The sequence below is a fragment of the Eschscholzia californica genome, unplaced genomic scaffold, assembly GCF_041429995.1.
Source record: "Eschscholzia californica isolate CP2 unplaced genomic scaffold, dmEscCali1.0.p SCAF_6, whole genome shotgun sequence".
NCBI classification, from domain to species: Eukaryota; Viridiplantae; Streptophyta; class Magnoliopsida; order Ranunculales; family Papaveraceae; genus Eschscholzia; species Eschscholzia californica.
Window position 1 is genome coordinate 31,177,862 of NW_028238483.1, and position 27,105 is coordinate 31,204,966.

General features: G+C 34.9%; 4 protein-coding genes across 6 annotated transcripts; 2 read left to right on the forward strand and 2 right to left on the reverse strand.

Annotated features, from left to right (window-relative positions):
• The first annotated feature begins 1,724 nt into the window (after positions 1-1,724).
• LOC147533505 (CBS domain-containing protein CBSCBSPB5-like) lies at positions 1,725-3,111 on the forward strand. Of its 2 annotated transcripts, none has more exons than XR_015227240.1 (3): positions 1,725-2,007; positions 2,549-2,719; positions 2,831-3,111. XR_015227240.1 is itself a non-coding variant. In XM_086645564.1 (3 exons), exons 1-3 carry the CDS (start codon positions 2,407-2,409, stop codon positions 2,872-2,874), a joined length of 243 nt encoding a protein of 80 aa, XP_086501690.1. In that variant the 5' UTR covers positions 2,260-2,406; the 3' UTR covers positions 2,875-3,111. The 2 variants fall into 2 exon arrangements, 1 of the variants encoding a protein (XP_086501690.1); XM_086645564.1 differs by lacking the exon at positions 1,725-2,007 and adding an exon at positions 2,260-2,434.
• A 5,357-nt stretch (positions 3,112-8,468) lies between these two features.
• LOC147533506 (chaperone protein dnaJ 10-like) lies at positions 8,469-12,212 on the forward strand. 2 transcript variants are annotated; one of them, XM_086645560.1, is made up of 10 exons: positions 8,469-8,747; positions 9,152-9,259; positions 9,469-9,528; positions 9,743-9,825; positions 10,134-10,287; positions 10,387-10,516; positions 10,706-10,864; positions 10,997-11,169; positions 11,276-11,356; positions 11,920-12,212. In XM_086645560.1, exons 2-10 carry the CDS (start codon positions 9,173-9,175, stop codon positions 12,019-12,021), a joined length of 1,029 nt encoding a protein of 342 aa, XP_086501686.1. In that variant the 5' UTR covers positions 8,469-8,747; positions 9,152-9,172; the 3' UTR covers positions 12,022-12,212. The 2 variants fall into 2 exon arrangements, with proteins under 2 accessions (XP_086501686.1, XP_086501687.1); XM_086645561.1 differs by having other exon boundaries at positions 8,739-8,869.
• Positions 12,213-14,792: 2,580 nt separating this feature from the next.
• On the reverse strand, positions 14,793-19,114 carry LOC147533507 (S-adenosyl-methionine 4-1-methyl-2-pyrrolidinyl-3-oxobutanic acid methyltransferase-like). Its single transcript, XM_086645558.1, has 5 exons — positions 18,858-19,114; positions 17,080-17,177; positions 16,584-16,997; positions 16,247-16,504; positions 14,793-15,246 (listed from the first exon to the last, which is right to left on the reverse strand). The coding sequence occupies exons 2-5, from the start codon at positions 17,143-17,145 to the stop codon at positions 14,875-14,877; spliced, it is 1,110 nt and encodes a 369-aa protein (XP_086501684.1). The 5' UTR covers positions 17,146-17,177; positions 18,858-19,114; the 3' UTR covers positions 14,793-14,874.
• A 4,959-nt stretch (positions 19,115-24,073) lies between these two features.
• Positions 24,074-27,105, reverse strand: LOC147533508 (S-adenosyl-methionine 4-1-methyl-2-pyrrolidinyl-3-oxobutanic acid methyltransferase-like). Its single transcript, XM_086645559.1, has 5 exons — positions 26,918-27,105; positions 25,678-25,779; positions 25,182-25,598; positions 24,644-24,901; positions 24,074-24,548 (listed from the first exon to the last, which is right to left on the reverse strand). Exons 2-5 carry the CDS (start codon positions 25,750-25,752, stop codon positions 24,195-24,197), a joined length of 1,104 nt encoding a protein of 367 aa, XP_086501685.1. The 5' UTR covers positions 25,753-25,779; positions 26,918-27,105; the 3' UTR covers positions 24,074-24,194.

Sequence of the window (27,105 nt, forward strand, 5' to 3'; positions counted from 1 at the left end):
TGATGTCTGAAAACATTCTCGCAACAACATATAATGGACAACCACAACACACCATATTAGATCAGTCACTTGAAGAAAGTGACCAAAATATTTCTTTGATAACATATTTTGTTGCCTCTTGTTCATTTACGTTTTATAAACATCATGACATCAAGATTGAACAAACATGTAATACCAACCTTGCAATAAATCGTTGTCTTCAACTGTGGCTCGATTGACATCCTATAACACAACATATAAACTTGAGTTTATATGAAATTTGTGTAAAGATATCCAAATAATGAAGGTTTTTTCTTCATTATAAGCTACCATAGTCAGTAAATTTCTATATGTCTACCATAATTAGTTAACTCTAAATTTTTTGCTTATCTACACTCGATTGATGGCCTCATGTCAACATGGAGCCACCGAACTCCACTCTAGTAGCTTTCCTAAGCTTTTAGAGTTAAAATCGGTGACCTCGTATCGAAATGCTTTGAAGAGAATAGACACAAAGCAACCGATTTCAGTTCCCTTAGGGAAGCTACTAGCCTACTAGAGTCGAGTTTGGTGGCTTGATGTCGAACTCCCTTGAATAAAACCAGCATGAAGCCACCGCTTTGAACTGCATAAGCTTAGGCAAGTTATTGGAGTCGAGTACGGTGGATTAACGTCGAATGTGTTCAGGTGAGTTCGACAGAGGCCCACCAATTATGAAATTACGAGTATGCAAGAAATATGTTCAATTAACATCAGTAAGATCCATGTTATTTCATCAAATGACTTCTGTTGAAGATTCAAGAGTAAACAATCAAGAAAATTGGTGTAAATAGTTGTTACAAGATCCTAGATTTTGGTAAACTGAAAACCCGAAATTTTCTTCTCAATCTAACCCATGTTTTACTTCCGTCGTATAACACAGAAATGAAACTTAACATATAACAGTCACATAAGGTTTAGTGCAAATACATGTTGCAAATTTGTAGGAGGAAAGAAAAGAGATCTCGACCTAAAGAGTGAGAGAGAGAGAGTTCTCAAATCTTATGGATCAAACTTAGGTAGCTCGAGAGGGAAAATGTAGTCAAACTAGAAAGTGACTTGGGCTAGATTGAAAGAGGGATACCGAGTGACTGAGTCTTGCAACAATCTGTCATTTAAGATCACATCAAGAGCTTTTTGAAATCGAGAAAGGGAGAAAACGAGAGAAGTGGTTCGGATCGGCTTGTTTTGGAGGAAAATTAAAGAAATCTAGAAATTCTAGATTTTTTCTATATATGAGAGCAAAAATAGAAAAAAAGTGAGCATTCTCACCGTTTTGAGAAGTATGGCCATTTACCCATAGTGCTCCATGGATCGACCAATCGGGGCATTTCAGCAAATTTCATGTTCTTTTATAACACAAAATTTGGGAATTTTGCTCAAATGCCCCGAATCAAACTATAACGACGGTATTAAAAAACCGTCGTAAATGCTCAAAACATCAGCTACGGTATGTGTAGAAACCGCGCAAGGTCCGTCGGCAAAAGTATCGCCGACGCTACTTGTACCGACAGTTTTACTGTCGTCGGGAATACTATTGGCGACGGATTTTCTCTATTGTGACGGAATAAAACCGTCGCTAATAAACTGTTTTTTTGTAGTGCACCCCTACTATTTTTGCAAAAACGTCCCTTTTGAAGTTTTTCAATTTTTGCCTTCCTTTTCTACCCTCCTATAAATAACATATCTAGAAATTCTGGGTATCTGAATTTTATCCAAAAGCTCAGCCGACTTTTTTCCCCCTTCTTCTCGCTTGATCTTGCTCGACAAATACTCTTGAATGGTTCAATGTTGATGGAAGAAACCACAGAAAACTACCGACACAGATCTCCCCTATCTTGTTCAGGCTCAAAGCTCCCCATCTTCATCTCCCTTGAGCAAATTCCCCATCTAACTAGTGTTTTCGAATTTCAAGTTTCTAACAAGTGACGAAGTAACAGAGAAGCGATTCTCTGTTTTTTCTGAAGGTTTAAGTCAATAACTATTATGGTAAATCATAATTTCTTGATTTACCTGAAATTCTGAATGATTTCTTTCTTTTACTTGATTTTTTGTTTCAAGATTGAATATTTTGAAGTCTATGCATCTAATCTGTTTGATAAAATGCCTGAGTCATCTTCTCTGTGTTTTTTTCTACAAGTTTCTCATTTTTAAAATGTGATTTTTGTTGTTTTAGATGATTGCTTTAGGGTATATTCATTAAGTTTGTGAGTTTGTAACTACCAAATGTTAGAAATTTAGGTCTTCTCCTAACAATACATCTGAAATTTGATTTGAAGATTGTAGCTAGATTATGATCCTACTACATTCTTACTTTTTCATGATTTGAAGATTGTAGCTAGATTATGATCCTACTACATTCTTACTTTTTCATGGTTTGTGGTGCTCATGGCATTAACTCTTCCCTCCAAAGAAGGTGAACATACCAAGAAGCCGAAGACAAAGAAAGAAGCGCGGCAAGAAGACGATTAACTCATGAAATTTTCTTTGTTTCTTAACATTAATCTGAACTTCCTATACTTATGTGAAGGAAAATTCCGCCATCTTCCTGTTGTGGAGAACGGGAAGGTCATTGCACTACTTGATATAGCAAGGTGTTTATATGACGCTATTACACGTATGGAGAAGGTGGCCGAGAGAGGTAAAGCCATAGCAGCTGTTGTTGAAGGAGTCTATAAACAATGGGGAATTTCAGCACTTGGTTGGTGAATATTGGTTCTCTTCTCCTTTCTAGTGCCTTAATATTAAATTATATGAAGGCATACAAAATCAATGTCTTGATAACATTGGTGTTGTTACTTTGTGTAAACAGGTCCTAATACATTTCTCTCCATAATGGATACTCTAATACATTAACATGGACCACCCACATCAAGATTGCTCATGGAACTTCTAAATTTGAAATCAAGAATAACTTCAACTAAATTAGGAAGGCAACAAAAGCTTGACCCAAGACTATCCATGGATGCGTATTTGTTCCTAAATCTGGAGTAGCAAACAAATTGATGAGTTTCAAATTCTACTAAATTGCGAAGTGATGTGTAATTTATAATGTGTTCATCAATTGAATGGACTATTATTTAAGTTCACAAATCCATCTCTTTCTAATGAATTGTTCTTGAATTTGAAGCCAATGAATTGCTTAGTAGTTGTTAGAGTATAATAACCTTGTGACCAAACATTTGCGTAGTTTGTTGTAGGAAAACTAATAGTGTCGATATCGGTGGAATCGTTTTTGAATTTGAGCTATTTTTGTCTGAATCGGCGGCTTCATGTCGAACTTCCTTGAAAGGAATCGACACGAAGCAACCGATTTGAACTCTAATGGTTTCATATCAAACTCTTCCAGTCCTAATCGGTGGCTTCGTGTTGATTCTCTTTTTTAAAAATCGACAAAGCCACCGAATTCATCTTCGCTGACATGCCAAACCAGTGGAGTTTTGTTGAGTTAATGGAACTCCTTTTGTTCCTTCTGCCATTTTATGTACTCCTTTGGTCTTTCGTGAAAAAGGTGAGGTACCATGATAGTCACTACAATTTGCGTAATAGTAGTATCATTCATATAAATGATTGTAGCTAGTTCATTTGGAAGCAGAAGAAGCTTTGGGGAACATGAGAACAAACTGGAAACTCTCATCTATCAGACTACCACATTAAGTCCATTATGTTAGTGTTATCCAGTAGCCGGTAGGTATAAAGAGTCGAGGAGTTTTTTAGATAAGAACATAAAGCATTGAGGACTAACCATTAGTCTTCTTCATTTCTTCAAGGTTGGAACAATTTCGGTGGGTTCATGTCGAATTCATGTAAAAGGGATCGACACGAAGCCACCGATTTTAACTTCAGCAACTTAGGCAAGCTAGTGGAGTTCTAATCGGTTGTGTCGTGCCAAACTACCTTAGTAGTAATCGACAGAAAGCCACTGATACCGACTTTGGTACTTTTTCAAAAAGAAACTAAACAAATTTCGGTGGGTTCATGTCGATCCCCTTCAAGTGAGTTCGACATGAAGACACCGATATCAACTTCAGTTCCTTGCCTAGTTACTGGAGTTCAAATCGGTTGGTTCATGTCGAATTCGCTGAAAGGGAATCGACACGAAGCCACCGATTGTCTACGGAGGAGTTCGACTTGGATCCACCGATTTCGACTATGCACCACATATAAATGATAAACACCAAACCAACTAAGCTCAGTTCATCAAACCAAACATAGACCCGTATCAGACTTCATATAAAATTCAGCTACCTCATAATTACAACTCTTCAACAATGTTTAAGCAAAAATACGTCAAAAATCAAACTAAACTCACTAACCAAAGCCATCTATCTTAGTACAAACCCATCTCTCACTACGCACTGCACATGATAATGGATTCTCATATTAAGGTGGAATTAAGTCATGGCTCATCATAATCATCTTCGTCCCATTGCACTCGCTTATTCTCTTCCTTGTTGAGCACACATTAGAACTTTTTCTTCCTCGCTCAATGTTTTTAATGCCTTCTACATTGTCAAGGTAAAGTGAATCATGAGTTAAGCGTTATCATCGTCTTCTTGTGGCACTTGTTTCTTTTCTTTATCTTGAGTTTCGTGGTACGTTCACCTTTCTGGAGGGAAGAGTTAAAGTCATTGAAAGAGAAGAAAAAAGAAGGTAGAAGACACTTCAAGTTTTTTCATACCTTCAAACATAAAGAACTTCAGGTTCTTGATAAGCAAATCATGTGCACATGAAAGAGAAGTTAGAGAACACAAAGCATTGTAACTGAATAACTTATGGCAAATAATACTTTTAGAGAACCAAAAAATTCATTGAACATCAAATCGGATAACCTTGTACATTTAGCCTTACTTTTAACAGATTCTTACTAGAACAAAAACCATAATTTTACAAAATTGATATTCAAATTTTACATAAAAAAAAAACAAGAGTACAAAACATTCATCTATACATGATTGCAAAATTGTTAGTAGCCATATGGAATGGACAACAACAACAAATGAGACTATGTTAGGTGTTGTTTGTTGTTTCCACTTTTCAGATCTGAAATCTGAATTGGAGTCCAATTCAGATGTCAGATGTTTGTTTTTTTTATTTGACAAAATCTGAAATATTGGTTGAATAAACTAGACATCTGAATAGGCTGAATGAATAAAAGGCCACTTATTTCAGACATTAAAACAAGTCTGAAAAAGAAACCTAACATCTGAAATATTACAAATGACGAATATATCCCCGCAAAAATAGAAAATGACTATATCTTCAACTTTTTCATTTCAGCACCACCATTAATGTTCTTCATCTCCTTCATTTCAGCACTACCATTAATGTTGTCCATCTTCTTCATTTCACCACCACCACCACCTCCACCACCACCACCACCACCACCAATGTTCTTGTTACTCGCTAATGCTCTCGAAGAATATTACTCTAATGTAGTTCCAAACTTGCATTTGCACCCTTCTGGTTCATAGTTTGCATATTGAACACCAATGCTAGATCCAAGAAAGTTCGTGCAGGATGGGGACTTTGGTATGTGTTTGATCAAACATTTCAGGGTAAAGCTAAGAGAAGAAAAGGGTTTCGAGTTGATGGGAATCAAACGAATAATGATCGATTCATAAAATTTGGTTATCTTATTTCAGAAAACAAATGGTTGAAAGATTGTTCTAGTATTTGTGTTCAAATCATGATAATCTTTGTTATGTGAAATAGTGTTTTCCAGAGAGTAGAGAGAGAGAGAAAACGCAGGAGAGAAGGAGAGGGGGCGGCTGGAAGAAGGGTAGAGAAAAGAGATTAGGCCATGTTTGGCGCGCGGGAATCGCGTGGGAATGGAATGTGATTCCTGGGAATCACAATCCTGATATTGTTTGGCTCGCGGGAATGCAGTGGGAATCCTATTCCCGGGGGAATAGAATTCCCTCAAAATGGGGTAATAGCAAACCCAGGGAGGGGGTGGGTTTGTGATTCCCATTCCCGGGAATGCTTTGTTTTAATATTTATAGACCAAATTATCCTTAATAAAATATTAGAATGACTATTATTAAAATCGTCCTCCACACAATATCACAACTAAAAAAATTAAAAACCTATGGTTAGCCACCACCATAGCAATACTTTCTCTCGCTCAAATGTAACTTTTTCTCCCTCTCTAGTTTTTTCTCTCTTCTCTTTTTCTTTTTTCATTACAATCGATTTCATAATGTTTAAAAAGAAAAAAATTTAGCCATGACCTTTATTTATTTTAAATAATTTTTTTTTAAATGGTCAGTGTCCTTCGAACCTTTGACCTCCGAAATGGAAGATTATACCTTTTACGACTCCAACTAAAGGTTGTTGGCATTTTAGATACTATTTAATTGGTGTGTCATGTTACTATTTCATATCTGCAATTTTGAATAAATAATACTGATTAAAGTACATAATAAAATTGACGTTTTATTTATGTAGTTTAAGGATATAATAGGAATTTTACAAAAAATTATATTCTGATTCCTACACGAACCAAACACCAAGTTAGGAATCTATCAGGAATCGAATTCCTATTCCTGGCCAAACCAAACATCAAACTGAATAATCTGATTCCCGAGAATCGTGTTACGGGAATGTGATTCCCGGGAATCACATTCCATTCTCGTCCGCCAAACATGGCCTTAGGGTTTGAGGAGTTTACCCTAATGTCACCTTTGTTTTATTTTGGACTTGGATTTGTAAGAAGGGACTGTCTGAAGGCGCCCCACATCAACTCGGCCCAGCGAAAGAAAAAATGAAAGTGGGGGTATAAATGTCAAAATAATAATTCAGACATTATAATTCAGATCAGAAAACAAACATTCTAACTTGTAAACAAAATCAACCATTTCAGATTCAGCCAATTCAGTTCAGCCATTTCAGATTCAGCCAATTCAGATTCAGACCCAAAATAAAAAACAAACAGCACCTTAGTCTAGTAATTGTTCTTGGACCTCCAAAGAACATAGGGAATAATGTATCTCTCTTGGGAATTTCTTCAAACACTTAGGATGTGTTTGATATCTCCTATTTCCATGGAAATAAAAGGATTTCCATGGAAATGGGTATTTCCACCGTTTGATACGAAGTATAATTTCACGGCTTTAATTCCCTAGGGAATCTATTTCCATGAAATAGTCCACTTTTAATTCCTTGCTCCACCCCTAGGAATTAGTTTCCGTGGAAAGTCAAAAATCAAAATAAAAATATTTTAATATATTCGGATACTTGAAACCTAATATTTATCTTCATATATGTTCTAAATGACATTTTACCCGTAAAATTTACCAAAATAAACTTTTACTTATACATTGGGCAAATGACATTTTTGCCCTTCTTACCAAATGACATGTTTACAAAGTTGTTAAAATGACATCTTGGCTTCTATATAACAAAAATTTCATTTTTACCCTTTTATAATATCAAATTGACATCGTACCCTTATGTTGTCAAAATGACATTTTTACCCTCGTATAAATCAAAGTGACATTTTTACCCTTATGCTGTCTGAATGACATTCTTACCTTTATCTTGTAAAAATGACATGTCTACACTTTTACATTGAAATGATACAAGGTTAAATAATTTTACAACATAGGGGTAAAAATATAAATTTGAAAACATAAGGATAAAAATGTAATTTTGACTACATAAGGACGAAAATGTAATTTTGGTAACAAGGTTAATTATTTTACAACATAGGGGTAAATAATTAATTGAATATTATATTCGTAGAAGTTAGTTGTCAACCAAATAACAAAGTTCGTAATTCCACAGAATAATAAATGACTATCAAACGAAAGAACTCTTATTTCCACGGAATAAATTTTGTGGAAGACTTTCCATGGAACTCTTTTATTTTCATGGAATTATTTCCCTCATATCAAACACAACCTTAATTGGCTACTTAAAAGATCCATATCTTCATCTTCTTCCTTCCCCTAAAGCTACCAATCCATTGACAAACACATCAACTTGGTTTGATTTCTCAATTTTTCTTTCTGTTTCAACTGAAGCTACCAATCCATAAAACCTAATTGTTGAATCCCAAATTTCTAATGAGTTCTACAACTAACCATCATCCCAAAACCTAATTAGTAAAAAGAACCATTGTTAGCATTATTAATCACGACTGATCTTCCTCCTACAACCGCCACGACCGCTACCATTGATGTCGACGGAGGTATAAAAATCGACTCTGGTGAAGTAATTATATGAGGGAAAACAAGAGGGTTTCGCGGGGTGGGGTTTTGGGGATAAAATTAGCATATCTAGAAATTCTAGATATGTTATATATAAGAGGGTAGATAAGGAACTGAAAATTTGAAAAAGTGAAAAATGGACATTTTTGCAAAAAATAGTTGGGGTGTGGCAAAATTGCTCAAATGCCCCCCAAATCGGGTATTTGGGGGCATTCGAGCAAAATTCCCACAAAATCTGTCATTAAAAGTCACTGAGCTGACTACAAAAAGTTGTTGGGACTCATTAGGTAAGTGACTCTTATTAGACTCGACTTCACTAAAAATGACTTGGGGTTGACTAAAATAGCTTCAAACGTCAAAACATATCATTACTGGTTTCTAGCCCGTGCTTTGGGGGTACAACAACATTGCCACTACTCTCTCTCTCATCTCTCATCTCTCATCTCTCATCTCTCATCTCTCATCTCTCATAATCCAACTTGGAATACCACCACTTACTTCGATTCTGAGGTTAAGGTATATGCCTTTATCTTTTAATTCCCTTCACTGAGTTACTAATTTCCCATTGTTTTACATTCTTCATTTCTTATTCCTTTTCGTTTTTAACCCAATATTCCCTTCATTTGCTTCCTTTTTGGGTATTTTCTAAACTCTCAAATTTCTTTGAATTGTTATCATTTGATCCGTTACCCTCTCTGGGTTATTGTGATTTTTCGATATAATCGAAGTTGAGGGTATTTTGTTATCATAATTTCTTTAGTTTGGGCATCTGGGTTATGGCTAGCTTTAAGTTGTATCTGAGATTGATATATAGTGAACTTATGAATGTTTGATTGATTGTTAAGCTTCATCTCCATTAAATCTTTAGTTTGTATTCATCAATTCATCTCCTTTGTCTTGTTTGATTTCTTGTTTTCTAGCTTGATTTTTGAGAAGAAGTCATGGTGAAGGAGACTGAGTTTTATGAAATCTTGGGTGTGAATGTTGATGCATCACCAGCTGAGATCAAGAAGGCTTACTACATCAAAGTAAGGTTTCCAACTTAAACAATTGTATTTGTTAGGTTTTAAGATCTACTACTATCCATAGTTATCCAGCTTAAAAGTTCTAGTTTTCTGATAAAATAGTTTAAGAGATCTAGTATTCGTCGAACAATCAGCGCTTCTCTTAAATGTTTTGACATGATTGTAGTTCTCCTTTTCATTGTGAAGTGTTATTGAATTTGCTTCTTTTGTAGGCAAGGTTGGTTCATCCAGATAAAAATCCAGGAGATCCCAAGGCTGCTCGAAACTTTCAGGTTCTTTCCTTTGTTCTAACTTTACATGAATGAGAACTGAAATTCTGAGTTGTGAGATATTTCCGAACTATGACGATATTATGACGACAAAACGCTTACTTGATTTGAGGTTAATTATTGTGTAAAAGCTATCAAGGGTTATTTTCAAAACTTGGGTCTTTCATTTGGAGCTCTTACATTGTCATTCTCCTGGTTGTTTTTACGTGTAACAAAGGTTCTTGGTGAGGCTTATCAAGTACTAAGTGATCCTGCAAAGCGTGAAGCCTATGATCAGCATGGAAAAGCAGCTTTGTCGCAGTAAGTTAACCAAAATTCACTTGATGGTAGAATAATATACAGCATTCTGTCCTTTGGTTGTGATATAAGGAAGAAACCTATGTTTAGGTTTGCATTAATTAATGTTGTAATACATTTCAAAGAATTTATTTCAGAAACCAAGTCCTAATGGTAGTAGGTATTCAGTATTCTTTTTCCCTGAATTTTAGAACTTTTAAGAATTATAGTCTTTATGAAGCATGACGTGGAGTCGTGGAGGTTGTTCGATTAGAACTCGATAATTTTTTAATCTAAGCTTCCTACGATTAATTCTTTGAGCATATTTACAGGGATACAATGATGGATGCTGCTACACTATTCGGTATGGTTTTCGGGAGTGAATTTTTCGAAGATTATGTTGGGCAGCTTGCCCTGGCTTCTTTGGCTTCTGTAGAACCTGAAGACGACTTATTGACCCCTGAATTTCAGAAGCAAAAATTTCAGGTCCATATTAGAATATCACTATTCCATATTGCTCTTTTAATTGTTTAACGGCTCCCATCTCTTTATATCAATAATTTTTCATGTTATTTTGAGTTACAGGACAAACAGAAAGAAAGGGAAGAAAAGCTCATAATGCTTTTGAAGGATCGTCTTCAACCATTTGTTGAAGGTCGAAACGATGAGTTTGTAAGTTGGGCAAACTCGGAAGCTCGTCGTCTCTCAGAAGCATGTAATGTCCTCCTTTTTGAGTATTTCGTGTTTCAGAAACTTCAACAAAACAAAATAGTCACAAATGCTACAAGTTCTTTCTAGACCCTATCTAGTTAAGAATATAAAGGAGTCTTGGATCTTAATGCACTTTATTTTCGTTTTCCACTTTCATTTTATTTACGAACTTTTCCTATTTAATGTAATTCAGCGTTTGGGGAGGCTATGTTACATACTATTGGGTATATTTATACAAGGCAAGCATCCAGAGAACTTGGAAAGATGAAGCGGCTTATGGGCATGCCCTTTCTTGCAGAGTGGGTACGAGATAAAGGCCACAGTATAAAATCACAAGTGACTGCAGCTTCAGGTAAGAAATATATATGTATATATATATATATATATGGACAGAGCTACGGAGAGAGAGACCGTTTCTTCCTGGTCCAGTTTTTGTTAGCGATTGGACGAACTAGTGGAGTCTTTTATCTTTTCGCGCATGTAGGTGCTGTGGCTTTAATGCAAATTCAGGATGGAATTAAGAAGTTGGATCAAGGTGAAGACAAAGAAGAGAACTTGCTAAAACACCTTGAAGAAAAAAAAGATATCATGGTTAATTCCCTTTGGAAGATCAATGTGGTCGATATCGAGTCAACTCTGTCACATGTTTGCCAAGCGGTGAGTTTGGTTATTGTTTTCCAATTTCTAAAACATCAAATACTGCCCAATAGAAATAAGAGTAATAATATTATTTTTAAACTCATCTGCGGTACTCCTGTTTCAGGTTCTGAAGGATACCACTGTGCCTAAGGACGTTCTCAGGCTTCGAGCGAAAGCATTGAAAAAGCTTGGGACAATCTTCCAAGTAAGTGTTGGTTTTATTTCTAGTGTCCCTCTTAGTTCCTTTGTAACATAGAACTATTGATACTTTCTTCCAAGTAATTTTATCCATGAACCTCTGGTTCCTTTTGATCAAATGAGTTAGCACGACTACACACAAATATGCTCATTTTGTATGGGAAATAAACGTTCTTCTAGTCAAAGCAAGTAAAAAAATCAATGAATCGACAAACCGTATGAGAGTCTATATAGTACGGCTTAGCATAAATATAATTCGCCATTAGAGGCAACACGACTTATAATATTAATGTTCGCCTATTCTAGTAAGCCAACAAAAGAAAATAAATGGCCACCCGATTTTTTTTATTATTTCTTTACTTATGACTTTCAATTCTCTTATAGGTACTTCATCCCTTGTGCTGCAAGTACCCATGAAATCTTTATTGACTTCTCCAAGTACCTATAAATCGAACACTTTCGAGACTTGACTACTTAGCAATGTTCTAAAGTAGGCCACACATCAAAAGCAAAATGATCAATTTTCGTGTAATATAGAGCTTATGGGTAGTGTTTATATTTGGTTTTCAGGGTGCTAAGGTTGATTATAGAAGAGAAAACAGTCTCCGCCATGAGAATGGTGCTACACCAGAGGCTGAATCATCAGAGAAGAAGACACCGCTAGAAAAGTAGCTGCGCATTGCACCTGTATATGTGCTAGTAGACGATTAGTGTGTTTGACTATGGTAGATATGAATCATCAATTGATAATAACTCTCAAAAGTGCATCTTTCGTACAATGTCTTTGACTGTGTTTCTTGTAATTTCATTCTGATTGTGCCTTAAATACTGCATATTAATCTTATCCAGTGAGTTTATGATCAGAATTTGTAAACCTTGGTCATCCACTTTGTTAAACCAACCAACTAACCTTCTTCATCATGCTTAGTGAACCTATTTTTACCATAAGAAATCCATATATACTGGATTGATAACAAGAAGCAAGTAAGAGGTACAAACTTATAAACCATGTGTAAAACTTAATATTTTTCTTATTTAGAATGAAGTCGTGAGGGCTTTAACTAAAATATGTCTCAGCTTCTATTGTATGTTGACTTCCCTTCAAACAGAAAGACTCAGAGCTCTACCACACCGTGAACTTGTCATATATATATATATATATATATATATATATAGGTTTAAACTTTTTAAGTTAAAAAGACAAGTTATATTTTTTTAATTAAAAAGCTAAATTTTGTATTTTTAAGAACCTCAAGTTTATATTTTATTTGGTTAAAAAACTAATATTTTTCTCAAAGCGCTTGCAATGTGTTGCAAACCTCTTCCAAAGTGGTGTAAGCTGTTGCAAGTTGTTGCAGTATCTGGGGAGCTGAAGACTAAAACTTGAGCGATCCTTCTTCTCCAAAACAAAAATTTATAGAGTTTTGATCAAATTTCTCTTATATATATACAAAGAAAACTTTCATACTTTTCATCCTCAAAAGGAAAAGGTTTTGATTCGAACCTAGCTGAGTTATAAAACCCACCAATACATCGGCAAAGAATCTCATGTAAATCTTCTGCGATTACCTTTGACTACCTGCTATTATTCTCGTGGATCTTTACGTTTTGGATCTTCTTGCTCATGCTCAGCAGGCTTCACTTTCCGATTGAAGTATTTTCCAAATCTTCGAGCAACTTCAGTTTCGACCAAAGTGTCCCATATCTCCTAAAATTATAAATAGGGCTACTTCTGTTTTGGCTCCCAATTTGTGACCAACTCACAGTTTTGGTCTCCATAAGCGTCAGCAAGCTATTATTTCAGCAAGCTAAAGTTATAAGTAGGGTTAATTCTGTCTGGAACTTCGATTTGGCCCCCAAGAATATTTTCCGGTCAGTTATTACGTTAGCAAGCTCTGACCCAATATTTTGTATTCCTAATCTACTTCTTCAACCAGATCAAAATCAAATTTCGAGTTGTAAAATCAATCAACCCTAATTATTACCCTTATTTCCTTCCTTCAAGGCACGTTCTCCTATTAATTTCCTGTTCTTTCTATCTCTATCTTTCTCTCTCTGCTATTAATATTTGACCCAAAAGTACTCTTGCAAGTCAAATTGAACTCCAGGACATTTATGGAGGCCAAAAAGATGAATTGGTTATAAGTTTGGGGTCAAAACGGAATTAACCTTTTTAAATATGGAACATCTATTATAATAAAACAGCTCATTCGGTTATCTAGGGGATAAGTCTGACCGTTCATTTTCTCTAGGAGATTTACTTTAGATCAAATCGAACGACCGATATAAAATCCTCTTAGTGTAATTTGACTTAAAACACAACGGTATTAGTGTAAACAATTAATTATTTTTGAATATTCGGTTACAATCTCCCTAAAATAACTATATCTCAGGCATATATCTCAGGCATCTTCTCACGATTGCACATCCACTTTCCCCTTAATTTTAGTGATTTGGTTAGACTTCTAAGTCAGTTCAAAATTCTGGCTCATATATTTATGTCTATAAATACGGTTCTCCCTCTCTCCTCTTCAAACACACGGTTATCTCTCTCCCCTGCAATTCTATCTGATTTATGTTGTAATTTAAATTTATTTTTCTTCTCCTCGAAGGCGTTAGCCAAGAGGGATCTTCTCCGTCCGTAGGACGGGGAGGGAACCTAGTGTTCATAACTTCATATCATATCCTATGAGAAAGATACAGGAAATACAGCTCCCTGGCAACGTTATTTATATAATACTTTTAGGAGGAGGAGAAGATTCTCCATGATAAACAAGCAGACAATAATGAACTCAAACCAACCAAAAATCCAAAACAAAAGTGACATTTTTACAGCGAAAAACAAAAAAAAAAAGCTTTAGATAGACAACTTGAGAAAAGCTTTAGATCTATATCCAAGAAAAAAAACGATAACGCGCAAAGAATAGAGTACTTGGTTTAATTTTATTGATAAGCTAAATGGAGTATTAGAGTAAATCTAATCATACTCGAATTAACAACTTCTAGATAACAAAATCTTAAAATCTCAAAAAAAAAAAGTTAAGTATAAAATTTACTTAAAAACATCTTAAAGTGAAAACTTATTAAAAATAATAAAAAGAACTATTAAACGTCCGTTTTTTAGGGTCTCAAAGGTGGAATTTGACCCTTTTAATGTCTCGAACAAATTTTGTTCAATTCCAACATCTATAGTTTCGATTTTGACAGTTTCACTCGTTTGACCTTATTTTTTGCCACATTGATTTCTTCCATGATTTTCTCGATCGATTCCTCTACATCAAGAAGCTAAATATTCAGTAGAAAAGATATCAACATTGTTGAAAAGGTGAATGCGAGAAAGGAAATTCAATGGAATAAGGTATCACCTTCTCTGTTTGTAATTTCTTGCTTTGGTTTTTCTTCTCTTCTTGCTTTCAAAATTAAGGGAATTATTGATTTATAAATTAAATCAAAGAAAATTTATTCAAATTTGATTTCAATTTCATAGTAACAACCTGAGAGCATTTCACCAAGTAATCATCTTATTCAATCATTTCTTTTTATGGTACCCTTAGTCATGGAAATGCTTATGTTGGTATAAATTGTTTTTTCGGTTGACATGTGGTCTACAACAATCTCCCTGTACCTACGGAAAATCTCATCGATTATCTCGCTCCCAAAATGACCGACCAGTAAGGGTTCATATACTGCTCGAATACCATTGGCTACGATGTCACCACTTCTATCCTTGTCAATGGGAGGAATTCCTGATTCTTCACCGTCCCAATTGACTTCGAAGGTGTTTAGTTGATTGATGATGAATGAACCTTCTGTCTCAATTACACACGTCACTTCTTCTGCGGATGGCATATACAAAGGCAAATTAAGTGAATCTAATTTCTCCTCGTCTATCTTTCCCTGCACTAATAGCGAACCGTCAAAATCTGTTTTGAGCTCTCATATTAGAGGTTGGATTCAAAACTCACAATTTATACTCAAATCAATTTTTTGTAGATGTTTATTTGATATTTAGAATCTCTTTAAGTCAAACAACTCTATCATATAGTTTCACATTTCTTGAGAAAGAGTCTGCAACTTAGGCAATAGGTGAACGCTCAAGCTTAGTAAGTATCGAAGTTTTTGTGGTGATTCATAGAGCTTTCGTCATGAACAAAACCTCCTACTTTTTGCGCTTGAGTTTTGGTGTCAAAAGAGGGGACAAAAAAAAAACTAAGGCTTAGGGTGTCATAGATGGAGTCAGAATCGAGGGCGACTCATCACCAAGGGCTTGGAATTGTGATAGTCCCACAATTCTTAGGAGATAGTCTGGAGCCTAGACTACAGATCTACGCTCAAATTTAGTAAATGTCGAGGTTTTTTGGGTAGGCTCATGACGCCTCCGTCAAGAACAAAACTCCACATGTATTAGGCTTTGATGTGGTGCCAAAAGATAATATAGACAACTAGTCTTGGGCGTCAAAGTTGTTAGGTTGACTAGTGGAATTTTCGACGAGAATAAAAGGATGTCATCTTTGGGCACGGGCAAATGAAGTAAATAAACGGATAATATCGATAATTGTTGGGTGTCGGTACTCAGACAGTGGCATCTATCACATGAAGATCTATAACTATAAATTCACCCTCAGCCCCTAAACACATTGTTTTGAGGAGTATTTAGATTCTAGGTTACAAGTGCAAGTTTAAACTTGGTAATTATCGAGACTTTAGGCATGCATCTCACAGAACATTCAACAAGAATAAAACCATGGGACCAGTTTGTTAGGTTTATCATGTAGATCTAGCCTGGCCTATGATTTGAAAATCACATATTAACCCCGACCTTGTTAAATAGTTTTGCTTGGGGAAATATAATTTAGAACGGAAAGAAAAACAATTGTACACGAAAGAAAACATATACCTCCAATACCATGCCACTGAGTGCAATATTTAACGGGTTCAAAATGAAAGAAGACTCTTTGAAGCTAGGATCTTCACTCATCCCACACAGAAATGTTAACACCATACATCCACCCTCAATTACTTCCTCCGAACGAGACCTCAAAAACACCGAAAAATCTCTTTGGAATTGCTTCAAGTAAGCTTGGCGAGCCTTTGGTGGACTTGATTTTGCCAAGTAAACGTGTCCCTTGTTACTACTTCCAATCCCTCGAGGAACCTGTATTAATAACACAAATGATGATTACTCAACATGTTTCTAAAAAGAACTTATAATAAGAAAGTTATACCAATGCTACCTGAGAAAGCCAATGAAGGCTGTAAGAAGAATGAACAAATTGGAGAGAGTGAGTAGGGAAAATTCTGCCATAAAATGAACCAGGACTTGCAGCAACGAAAAACGGCATAGAACATTCTCTTTTGGTTTCTCTCTCTTCATCAATGAAACCCTTCAAAGACTTGAAAAGGGTGTTGAAGTCATTGGAAGGGAGATCATTAAGGAACACCATTAACTCTGGAGATTCATTTCCTAATTCCTTACATTTCTTGTAAATGGTGTCCATAATGAATGAGACTACCAACAAGGTATTAGGTCCTGAAGAACAACCCAAATCTGCAATACTTATAATCTTATTTGAGTTGTTCTTTTGTGTTGAACACATGTTCAGGATTGCTTCCTCAATTATTGGCTTTGTTTTTGATATTATCTTCCTCTGTTCAAATTTTGAAGTGAAACATTAGTTAAGCATGGTTTGATGGTTAAATAGAAAAGGGGAGGAGGCAGAGAGAGAGAACCTGAAGGATGGAGTTGGAGGAATAACTAGCTTCTCCAGTGCCTCCATTCATGTGGAGATGTTCCATGGCTTGATTTCCTTCTAAATATTTCTACCAACCTTCATGAAAACCAAAACCTGTTATAGGGTTTATTGACATTTGTTGCCTTTGAATAAGAAACAAAGCTATGTTATTTATCAAATTCCGACCACACTCCAAAATAAAAGCGTAATTGACTACTTCGGTTTTCTACCAAAAATGAGATTTGGTAGGAACCAAGATTATTTAGTATGTTTTGTTATTAAAAATCTTATGACTCTTGAATACTAAAGATTCATAAGGTTAAATTTGTATGGGACAAAATCTCACTCTACCTTCTAAGATTTGTTTAGATATTGGATTTTTGGACAAATTTCAAACTTAAAATCAATCCAAGAAATAATTATTTAAAAACAATTTTTTTCACAAACGTATTGTTTTGAAAATATGTTTTATTCAGACACTCCAATAATACTATAAGGGTTGGATTTTGAAAGATATTGCCCCTCCGACTAGGGTTATTCTTCTCTAATTATTGATTTTTATGCGAAACCAAAGTAGCCTAAATAATAGGTTTTGGCATAAATTCGTATTTTGTAATAAAAATAATCACAAGTGCAAGGGTCTATGTAGTGTAGACCTAAGCAATTATGAGTTGATCCCAAGAAGGTAAGACTGAAAAATTGTTTAAACCTTAAACTAGTAAAGAAAAGAACTTTGAAGTTAGATTGAACAAGAAAGAAACATAATAAAAAAAAAAACGACAATTAAATCGAATAAAATCAAGATGAGACAAATGAAAAATCTAGAGTTTTAGTAACCACCACGTATGATCACTTTTTTTTTGAGAAATCGACTACGATCTACATTAGTCGTTACAATGCATTGATACATCATTAAAATGTAATGAGCACGATAAATGTCTAAGTTAAACCTAAAATTAAAGAGGCCTAAAGCCCGACAACATCTATTTTATTTAGTGCCTAAATTACATGGGATAAATCTTGGTGATAAACTGCTTCCACCGAGAGTCGTTCCCAAGACCTCATGAGCTTAAGAGGAATGTCCTACCACTACACGAAAGGGTGGTGGATCAAATAAAATCACTTTTAGAAACAAGTAGTTGACTAATAAATCTATCTTTTATATAACTCGGAATTCAAGATAATAAATTATTTGAATTCGAGAAGATTATTCGATAAAATTGCTTCTTAAATCATGATTCTAATCGTCTTTCTTTTAACAATTATGATCTCTTAATTATTATTCGTCAACTAATAAAAATATCTCATCAAAAGACTTAACCGAAGCATGAAATATTTCATCGAGAAGCATAAATAATGAAAAGAAACTCAAATCAATACAAAAAACAATTATAAATCTTTAAAACACAATCGGAAAAAATTATTAAGTAAGAACATGTCTCTAAAGGATCAAATATAAGAAAGACGGTTATGATCTTGATTTAAGAAGCAATTTTATCGAATAATCTTCTGGAATTCAAATATCTCATCAAAAGACTTAACCTAAGCATGAAATATTAAATCGAGAAGCATAAATAATGAAAAGAAACTCAAATCAATACAAAACAATTATAAATCATTAAAGCACAATCGGAAAAAATTATTAAGTAAGAACATGTCTCTGAAAGATCAAATATAAGTTTCATCATCAACTATAGACGAAGCATTAGAATCTCATAAATACAATATTCAATATCATGGAATTACAAAAGATAAAGAAAATGAAGAACGAATTACCCGTGAATTATTGAAGTAAAGCTCCAAAAATAACTCCTCTCGAACTTTTGGCCAAAAAATTCTCTCAAAATTCCTACTAAGCTCAGCTTCTTTTCGTGTTAGAGTAAGCTATGCTTCTTTCAAAATGCCACTTGAAAAGGCATTTTCATTTTCCATTCTCACCTCACCAATAAAGCCCACGCCTTTATATAATAAGGTGATGTTATCATCACCTGTATACGATATGGTACCATAAAAGTCCAAGGCAATCCCATCTTGTTCCTGTGTTTCTCGAGGGCATAGTGACAAACTTGGCTTTCAAACCACAGATACTTCTTAATTGATTTTACGCCCCTCATCAATTTAATCTTGCAAATCCGTCTAATATTTAACTTTGATACTGAATCACGCATTATTATCTTTTTCATGTCTTTTCCCTTTAGAAGTTCTTTTTTCTGTATTTCTTGTTATTTGTGCTTTCAGTTTCATCGTTGAGTATAATTACCTGTCTACATGAGTTTCTAAATTAGCATACATCGTGAATTCTCTTGAAGCCATCACCTCAAGTGGGGCACAGGATCTGAAGCCATCACCTCAAGTGGAGCACAGGATTCATATAATACTAGTAAGCATGATTTTTTGTCCCTTGTAAGCATGATTTTATGGGTCATTAAACATTGAGTTAATTCCTATATGGCCCCCTATTTTGTGACCAGCTTTTTTTATGGCCCCCTTTTTTCGTAAATTCAAATATGACCCCCTATTTTCATGGAAATGTCCTAACTACCCTTCCTTTAAATCTTTTTTCAAAATAAAATCAAAAAAACAAACATAATTCCACCTCACTTCCCTCTCCACCACTTATCTCTCTCCACCTCACCTCTCTTCCCAAATCATCTTTCTCTCTCTCCAACTCACTTTTTTCTCTCTCCAACTCACCTCTCTCTCTCTCCACCTCACTCTATCTTCTCCGATGAAGGTCGCCGGCCGGAAAATTTTCCTGCCGACGACCTTCAACCTAAAAAAAAAAAAATTTTTTTTTTTTTTTTTTACTCTCATCTCTCTAAAAACTCCGGCGAAGGGGGTTCCCTTCGCGGGAGTACGGGTCTGTTGAAGAACAGACCCGATCTGGTCTGTTCTTCAACAGACCCGTACTCCGGCGAAGGGAACCCCCTTCGCCGGAGTTTTTAGAGAGAGAGGGAGATGAGAGTAAAAAAAAATTTTTACTCTCATCGGAGAAGATAGAGTGAGGTGGAGAGAGAGAGAAAGATGATTTGGGAAGAGAGGTGAGGTGGAGAGAGATAAGTGGTGGAGAGGGAAGTGAGGTGGAATTATGTTTGTTTCTTTGATTTTATTTTGAAAAAAGATTTAAAGGAAGGGTAATTAGGACATTTCCATGAAAATAGGGAGTCATATTTGAATTTACGAAAAAAATGGGGCCATAAAAGAAGCTGGTCACAAAGTAGGGAGCCATATAGGAATTAACTCTTAAACATTTGGCATGTTTACCAACTCAACCTATATCCCATGTGAAAAGCATGATTTTACGGTTCATAAATGACGTTTGCCATGATTTTAGAAATAATGTGTAACACGTTGGTTATCCTTGCGTTTGCCCGATTGTCGAGCCCTTGCATGGTGTACGTTGGCTCTGATTTTAGTACTGATCATGTCCAAGATCTCATCTCTCATATGGAAGACAATATTCCTCCCTATGATAACTTTCGATCAAGGGTTTTCAGATGATGGTGCGGTACCTTGGGCAAACGGTTTCGTTGCTAGGTTGTGTTGTCACGAGTTAAAGAATATCATTGCCCTCTACAACCATTCAGGACCTATTGTTGGGGATGGGAAACATATATAATTACTTCTGAGCTAGGTCACAAGGGGAGTTAACCTGTGCCAAGATTCGGAAACCCTTGTCCCTAGGTGATTGATAGATGTTTACTTATCCCTAGGTGATTGATAGATGTTCAACAAAAAAAAAGTAGAGTGGGCACTTGAAAACTCGTTGATGAATTACTTCCCCATGCCCATTTTGTTTGGGGTGTCTAAAAATATTTGTTCTCTTTCTTTTTATAATATTAATTTAAATAGGCTGCGGTTTTGGGGAATAAAGAAAATTCTCCGGGGAATAAATTCTCGAGGGAATCCAGATTTTTTTGAAAATTCTCCCGGCAATAAATTTTTATGGGGAATACAGAATACGTTTTTTTGAAAGTTCTCCTCCATCTCATCTGTTCTCTCTGCCACTTCATCTTCTCGACACCTCATCATCTTCTCTGGCGAAAGTCGCCGGCCGGCCAATTTCCCGGCCGGCGACCTTCAAACATAAAAAATAAAATAATTTTTTTAAAATTTTCTCTCTCCTCTCTCTCTCTCTAAATTTTTTCTCTCTCTCTAGAACAGATCTAGAGAGAGGGAAGGTTTGTTCTCAGGAACAGACCACAAAGGTAAATGATGAGGCCATCAAAGAGAGAAACAAGATAAATGAAGATTATCAGTTGTGGATACATCTAGATTCAGTCCGGTAAGCGGAGGAAGGAATTTATTCGGATCTATTACTACTTCAAGAACTGATTCAGTTGTGGGTTTTGGTGGTGGTTCTTCATTAGGGTTAATGGCTATGGCTGCTTCAAGAAATCTTGCCATGATTAGAGTTGGAAATGGTATTAATCGATTAAGTAATGGTCGCGGTAGAATCTTACGTGCTTCTTCTTCTTCTTCTTCAGAAAATGTTAATCCTTTGGGTAATTGTCGGGGATACAGAGGACGCCCTAAGAACAATGGCGTCTTGCCTTCTTGGTACCCAAGAACTCCTCTTAGGGATATTACTGCGATTGTCAATGTAAATCTCTTTCCCCCCTTTCTCTCTCTATTTTATTTTTATTTATTTCTATTCAGTTCTTTACTTGTGATTATGAAAGTAGATATGGTTCTGATTTTTTAGTGTTTGGGTCATGTGAATTTTAGGGTTTCCGATTATTAGTTCTTACTTGGACAAATTAGCCTGCAATTCAAGTAAATAGTTACTCAATTATACAATATCATATTGCTGGATTGACTAATTAACTATGAAGATTGAGATTATTGGGTATTTTGTGTTTTCCTTCATTGATCCAATTATGGTTTTTTGGTTCGTTTCCAGAAAGAACAGTTTGACACAAACCCTTATTGCAAGATTTATATTTAGTTTTAGTACAAACCCTTATCACATTCATGTGTCCATCAAAGACTAAGTACAAACCAGAACTTGTTTGATTGCTTCCCGTGAAGTTATGCATAACCTGTACTTCTTCATTTATCTTGTTTCTCCATTGGAGGTTTGTTTCTCTCTCTTTAGATCTGTTCTAGAGAGAGAGAGAAAAAAAAATAAATTAGAGAGAGGGAGGAGAGAGAAAATTAATTAATTAATTAATTAATTTTTTTTATGTTTGAAGGTCGCCGGCCGGGAAATTGGCCGGCCGGCGACTTTCGCCGGAGAATATGATGAGGTGTCGAGAAGATGAAGTGACAGAGAGAGGTGATGAGATGGAAGAGCCTTTTTTATAGCATCTTCAAAAATTAGAAGCCCCTTAGCAATAAAAAGAAACTTAAAAAGTCAATCTTATTTGACTAATTTTAAGAGAAATCTTTATTCCCCGGAGAATTTTCTTTATTCCCCGGAGAATTTTCTTTATTCCCCAAAGCCGCGGTCTTTAAATATTAACTCGATAACACTTCCAAAAATACCATTTAATTTCAATACCAATAAAAGGTTCTAATTGGTTCTATAATTTTTTACCAATGATATATTTAATGAAATATTCTAATTTCTTATTTATATTTGAAACAAAAACTCAACTGAAAACTGGTCATAAAACGGCTCGACATCTCATGCTTCCTTGCAAAAAAATATATTTATTCCACTCAATTTAGTTATTCCGATCACAACGTCAATCATGTCATTGATATTGAACATGTCCATCTTCTTTCAATTTTTTTTTCTTTTGAGAAATTGAGTACGATCTACGTACGTTAGTCGTTATAACACATTGTTACATCATGAAGACCTTCGAGTTCGATATGAGCAAACCATTATTGTTTTTTCATAACATGAGATTCTGTATCGAGAGAGTAGTATGAGACAAAAGGTATTTCCGATTTGATCTTATCTGTCGGGGGTCCATTTCAGCGTCACAAACTTTTTTGTTTTCACACCAGAGGTCTCTTTCCAATATTTATGTTATGAAAGAGTATTAAAATGAAAAAAAAAACGATCATTTTTTCCTTATTTGATGATCGGATCAAAAAGAAACTTTGGGATTGCTGAATCACAAAGGAGATAAATATATAAAGCAACGGAACCATCATAGTATTTTTTAACTCTCCCGAAAAGAAGGGTGGTAAATGGATCATTTAACGATTTGGGTCTGATAGATCCTTTTTTATTTTTGTTCAAAGGGGTCTGATAGATCCTATGTTTTCTCTTTCTTCAATGAAAGGAAAAAGTAAATTCCATTCTAGAGCCGTATGCAATGCTCAAAAAATGCCGACGTGACAAGTATGGTACCTTTCAATTTATTAGCACTGCTTTCTGTTGTATCTCCAATAAAGAAAAAAGAAACCAACTCCTCGAAATTAATTCAACCCACTCAAAATATATCAAATCTGTACATTGTAATGGGAGATTTCAAGTAGGAATCCTTGATTCTTTAGACAAAGAAGGGGGACAAGTAGGAGTCCCTTCACATGCATGTACCAAAAAGGCAAAAATCATTTATATTATACTGAATCTGTAAACTTATGTGAAGAATCAAAGATTGTATTCAAGTCTCTTCACAAGATCCTCCTAATAGTATCTTCTAATTATTAGATAGGTGCTTAGTAAACATGAAATGGTTTGTAGTCTTCTCTAATGTTAAATTTCTTCACCTAGATATTGTGGATCCTCACCACTCTCCCGTATTAATTTACTCCAATCAACCTCATACATATACCAAGGACTGTTTGGATATTACTACAAAACTTGGGTTAAGGAAAATTCTTGTAAAAATATACTAAAAGGTACTCGTCAAGATGGTAGCTTATTAATGAGATAAATGGTAGTTAAGACATCCATAACTAACCTTAATTTCCCATTAGTAAAATAGATTGACTAAATCAATCAACCAAGGTAGAATTTGGAATGATTTTTCAACTTCATTTTCCCACTTATATTGTAATAAAACTCATTAATGTTATTACTAGCTTTCCAATAGAAAAGAGGATTCAATTTATTATGCTTAATCTTTCTAAAAGTGACTTAACTTCATAACCATAGCGATAATCTTTTACAAACTTTTCAGCAAGTAATCATTCTTCAATCGTCATATAATTTTAGTCTTTTGTCATAGAAATGCATATGTTGGTAAATGTAGTTTTTCCCCGGGACATACGGTCAGCAACGATCTCTCTGTACCTATTGAACAACTCATCGATTATACCATCTCCAAAATGACTAACCAGTAAAGATTCATATACTGCTCGAATGGAATTTGCTACAACGTCACCACTTTTATCCTTGTCAATCTTATGAGTTTCTGCATCTTCACCGTCCCAATCCGCTTGAAAAGTGTTTAGTTGGTTAATGATGAATGAACCTTCTGCCTCGATAACACACTTCACTTCTTCGAGGGATGCCACGTATATAGGCAAGTTAAGTGAATCTAATTTCTCCTCTTTTATCATTCCCTATTTAATATATATAGTTAGCCATGGGATCTGTATTTCGAGAAAATAGAAAAGAAATTGAAATAATATTGTTAGACGACATACAAAATACCAACCTGTAAAACCATGTCGTTGAGTACGTCATTTAGTAGGTCCAAAGCGTAATAACATTCTTTGGAGCAAAGACCTTCACTTATCCTACCCAAAAACGTTAGTACCATACGTCCACCTGTAACTACTTCCTCTGAACGACACCTCAGAAATGTCCAAAGATCTTTCCGAAATTGCTTCAGGTAAGCTTCTCGAACCTCTGATGAACTTGATTTTGTTATCCAAATGCTTCCTTTGTTACTATTCTCTATCCCTTTAGGAACCTGCAACGTTGAAATTTTAGCGAAACTAAAATAATATTGCAGAAGGCGCACTAATTATTTCTTAGTGGTTTAAAGAATATTGCAGATTAATGATCCAAGAATGCTTAAAATAATTACTTCTAGTATTTTGTACAAAGAACCTGTGTACATAAGGACCTCTCTGCTCATGGGTTCCAAAATAGTCTTCTCATATGCGAAGGTCATATGTACCCATAACGGCCGGGCCGTCGTCAATACATATAGCGGTTATATAAGCTCTTTTCAAAATGTTAAGTAATACCTGAGAAAGCCAATGAAGGCTGTAAGAAGAATGAACAAAATGGAGAGAGGCGGTAGGGAAAAGTCTGCCATAAAACGAACCAGGCATTCCAGCAATGAAACATGGACCAAAACCCTCTTGTTTGGTTTGTCTCCCTTCATCAAAGAAACCCTTCAAGGACTTGAAAAGGGTGTTGAAGTCATTGGAAGGGAGATCATTGAGAAACACCATTAACCCTTGAGATTCATCTCCTAATTCCTTACATTTCTTGTAAATAGTTTCCATAACAAATGAGACTACCAACAAGGTATTAGGTCCTGAAGAACAACCCAAATCTGCAATGCCTATAGCACTCTTACTTGAGTTGCTCTTGTGTTTCGAATACATATCCAAGATTGCTTCCTCCATTATTGGCTTAGTCTTTGATATTATCTTCCTCTGTTCAAATATAAAAATGAAACATTAGTTAAGTATTGTTAAATAGAACTGTAGAAGAGGGAGGAGAGAGAGAGAGAACCTGAAGGAAGGAGTTGGAGGAATAACTTGCTTCTCCAGTGCCTCCATTCATGTGGAAATGTTGCTTGAGTTCCATGACTTGACTTCCTTCTAAATATTTCTACTAACCTTCATGAAAACCATAACTATTTATAGGATTTTTTGTCTTTGCATAAGAAAAGAAGGAATTATTAAACAAATTCAGATTACACTCCAACATAAAAGCGTAGTTGGCTAATTTGATTCACATGGTGTGTACGATTCCAACTGAAAATTGGATTTTGTAGGAGTCAAGATTATTTGGTATGTTTGGTTATTAAAAATCTTCAGACTCTTCAATTCTAAACATTTACATGTCCTAAAATTTGTTTTGGACCAAAATCTCATCGTAATATTTACTAGGATGTTTTTATACCAAAATTTCAAACTTAAAAAATACCCAATAAGTATTTGTAAAAACATATTGTTTTTCACAAAATAATTGTTTTGAAAATATGATTTTCCCTGACACTCCAATAATCTACTATAAGGGTTGGAGTTTGAACGATATTGCCCCTCCGACTAGGGTTATTCTTCTCTAATTATTGATTTTTTATGCAAAACCAAAGTATTCTAAATAGTAGGTTAGCATAAATTTGTATTTTGTAATAAAAATAATTGCAAGCGCACGGGTTTATGTGGTGTAGACCTAAGCAAGTACGAGTTGATCCCCTGAAGATAAGATAAAAATTATTTAAACTTCAAACTAGTAAAGAAAAGAACTTTGAAATCGGATTGAACAAGAAAGAAATATAATTAAAAAACCAAAAACTATATCGAAAAAATCAAAATGAGAAAAATCTAGAGTTTTAGTATCCACCACATGCAATAACTTTTAGAAACAAGTAGTTGACTAATTAAATCTCGCTTTTTGATACCTCGGAATTCAAGATAATAGATTATGTGAATTCCAGAAAACTAATCGATAAAATTGTTTCTTAAATCAAGATTCTAATCGTCGTTCTGTAACGATTATGATCTCTTAACTATTATTCATCAACTAATAAGATTATCTCGTCAAAAGACTTAAACTAAACATGAAATATCAAATCAAGAAGCATAAATAATGAAAAGAAATTCAAATCAATACAAAAACAATTATAAATCGTTAAAACACAACCGGAAAAATTTATTGAATAAGAACATGTCACTAAAAGATCAAATATAGATTTCATCATTAACTATGGGACTACAAAAGATAAAGAAAAAGAAGGACGAATTACCCGTGAATATTATTGAACTAAAGCTCCAATCTTGGTCTTCAATATCCCAAATAACTCCTCTAGAACTTTTGGCCAAAAAATTCTCTTGAAATTCCTGCCAATTTCAGCTTCTTTCTTTGTTAGAGTAAGCTCTGCTTCTTCCCGCCACGTGAAAAAGCATCTTCATTTCCATTCTCACCTCAGCCCAA

What these genes read in the sequence shown, in the direction of transcription:
- LOC147533505 (XM_086645564.1), top strand. Translation starts at nt 2,407, where the DNA reads ATGGCATTAACTCTTCCCTCCAAAGAAG. An exon ending in AACTCTTCCCTCCAAAGAAG is followed by an intron (nt 2,435 to 2,548) that starts GTGAACATACCA and finishes ACTTATGTGAAG; the next exon opens with GAAAATTCCGCCATCTTCCT. An exon ending in ATGGGGAATTTCAGCACTTG is followed by an intron (nt 2,720 to 2,830) that starts GTTGGTGAATAT and finishes TTGTGTAAACAG; the next exon opens with GTCCTAATACATTTCTCTCC.
- LOC147533506 (XM_086645560.1), top strand. Translation starts at nt 9,173, where the DNA reads ATGGTGAAGGAGACTGAGTTTTATGAAATCTTGGGTGTGAATGTTGAT. An exon ending in AGGCTGCTCGAAACTTTCAG is followed by an intron (nt 9,529 to 9,742) that starts GTTCTTTCCTTT and finishes CGTGTAACAAAG; the next exon opens with GTTCTTGGTGAGGCTTATCA. An exon ending in TCGTCGTCTCTCAGAAGCAT is followed by an intron (nt 10,517 to 10,705) that starts GTAATGTCCTCC and finishes AATGTAATTCAG; the next exon opens with CGTTTGGGGAGGCTATGTTA.
- LOC147533507 (XM_086645558.1), bottom strand. Translation starts at nt 17,145, where the DNA reads ATGGAACATCTCCACATGAATGGAGGCACTGGAGAAGCTAGTTATTCC. An exon ending in CCTCCAACTCCATCCTTCAG is followed by an intron (nt 16,998 to 17,079) that starts GTTCTCTCTCTC and finishes AAATTTGAACAG; the next exon opens with AGGAAGATAATATCAAAAAC. An exon ending in TCAGTGGCATGGTATTGGAG is followed by an intron (nt 15,247 to 16,246) that starts GTATATGTTTTC and finishes CTATTAGTGCAG; the next exon opens with GGAAAGATAGACGAGGAGAA.
- LOC147533508 (XM_086645559.1), bottom strand. Translation starts at nt 25,752, where the DNA reads ATGGAACTCAAGCAACATTTCCACATGAATGGAGGCACTGGAGAAGCA. An exon ending in GCCTTCATTGGCTTTCTCAG is followed by an intron (nt 24,902 to 25,181) that starts GTATTACTTAAC and finishes TCAACGTTGCAG; the next exon opens with GTTCCTAAAGGGATAGAGAA. An exon ending in TCAACGACATGGTTTTACAG is followed by an intron (nt 24,549 to 24,643) that starts GTTGGTATTTTG and finishes TATATTAAATAG; the next exon opens with GGAATGATAAAAGAGGAGAA.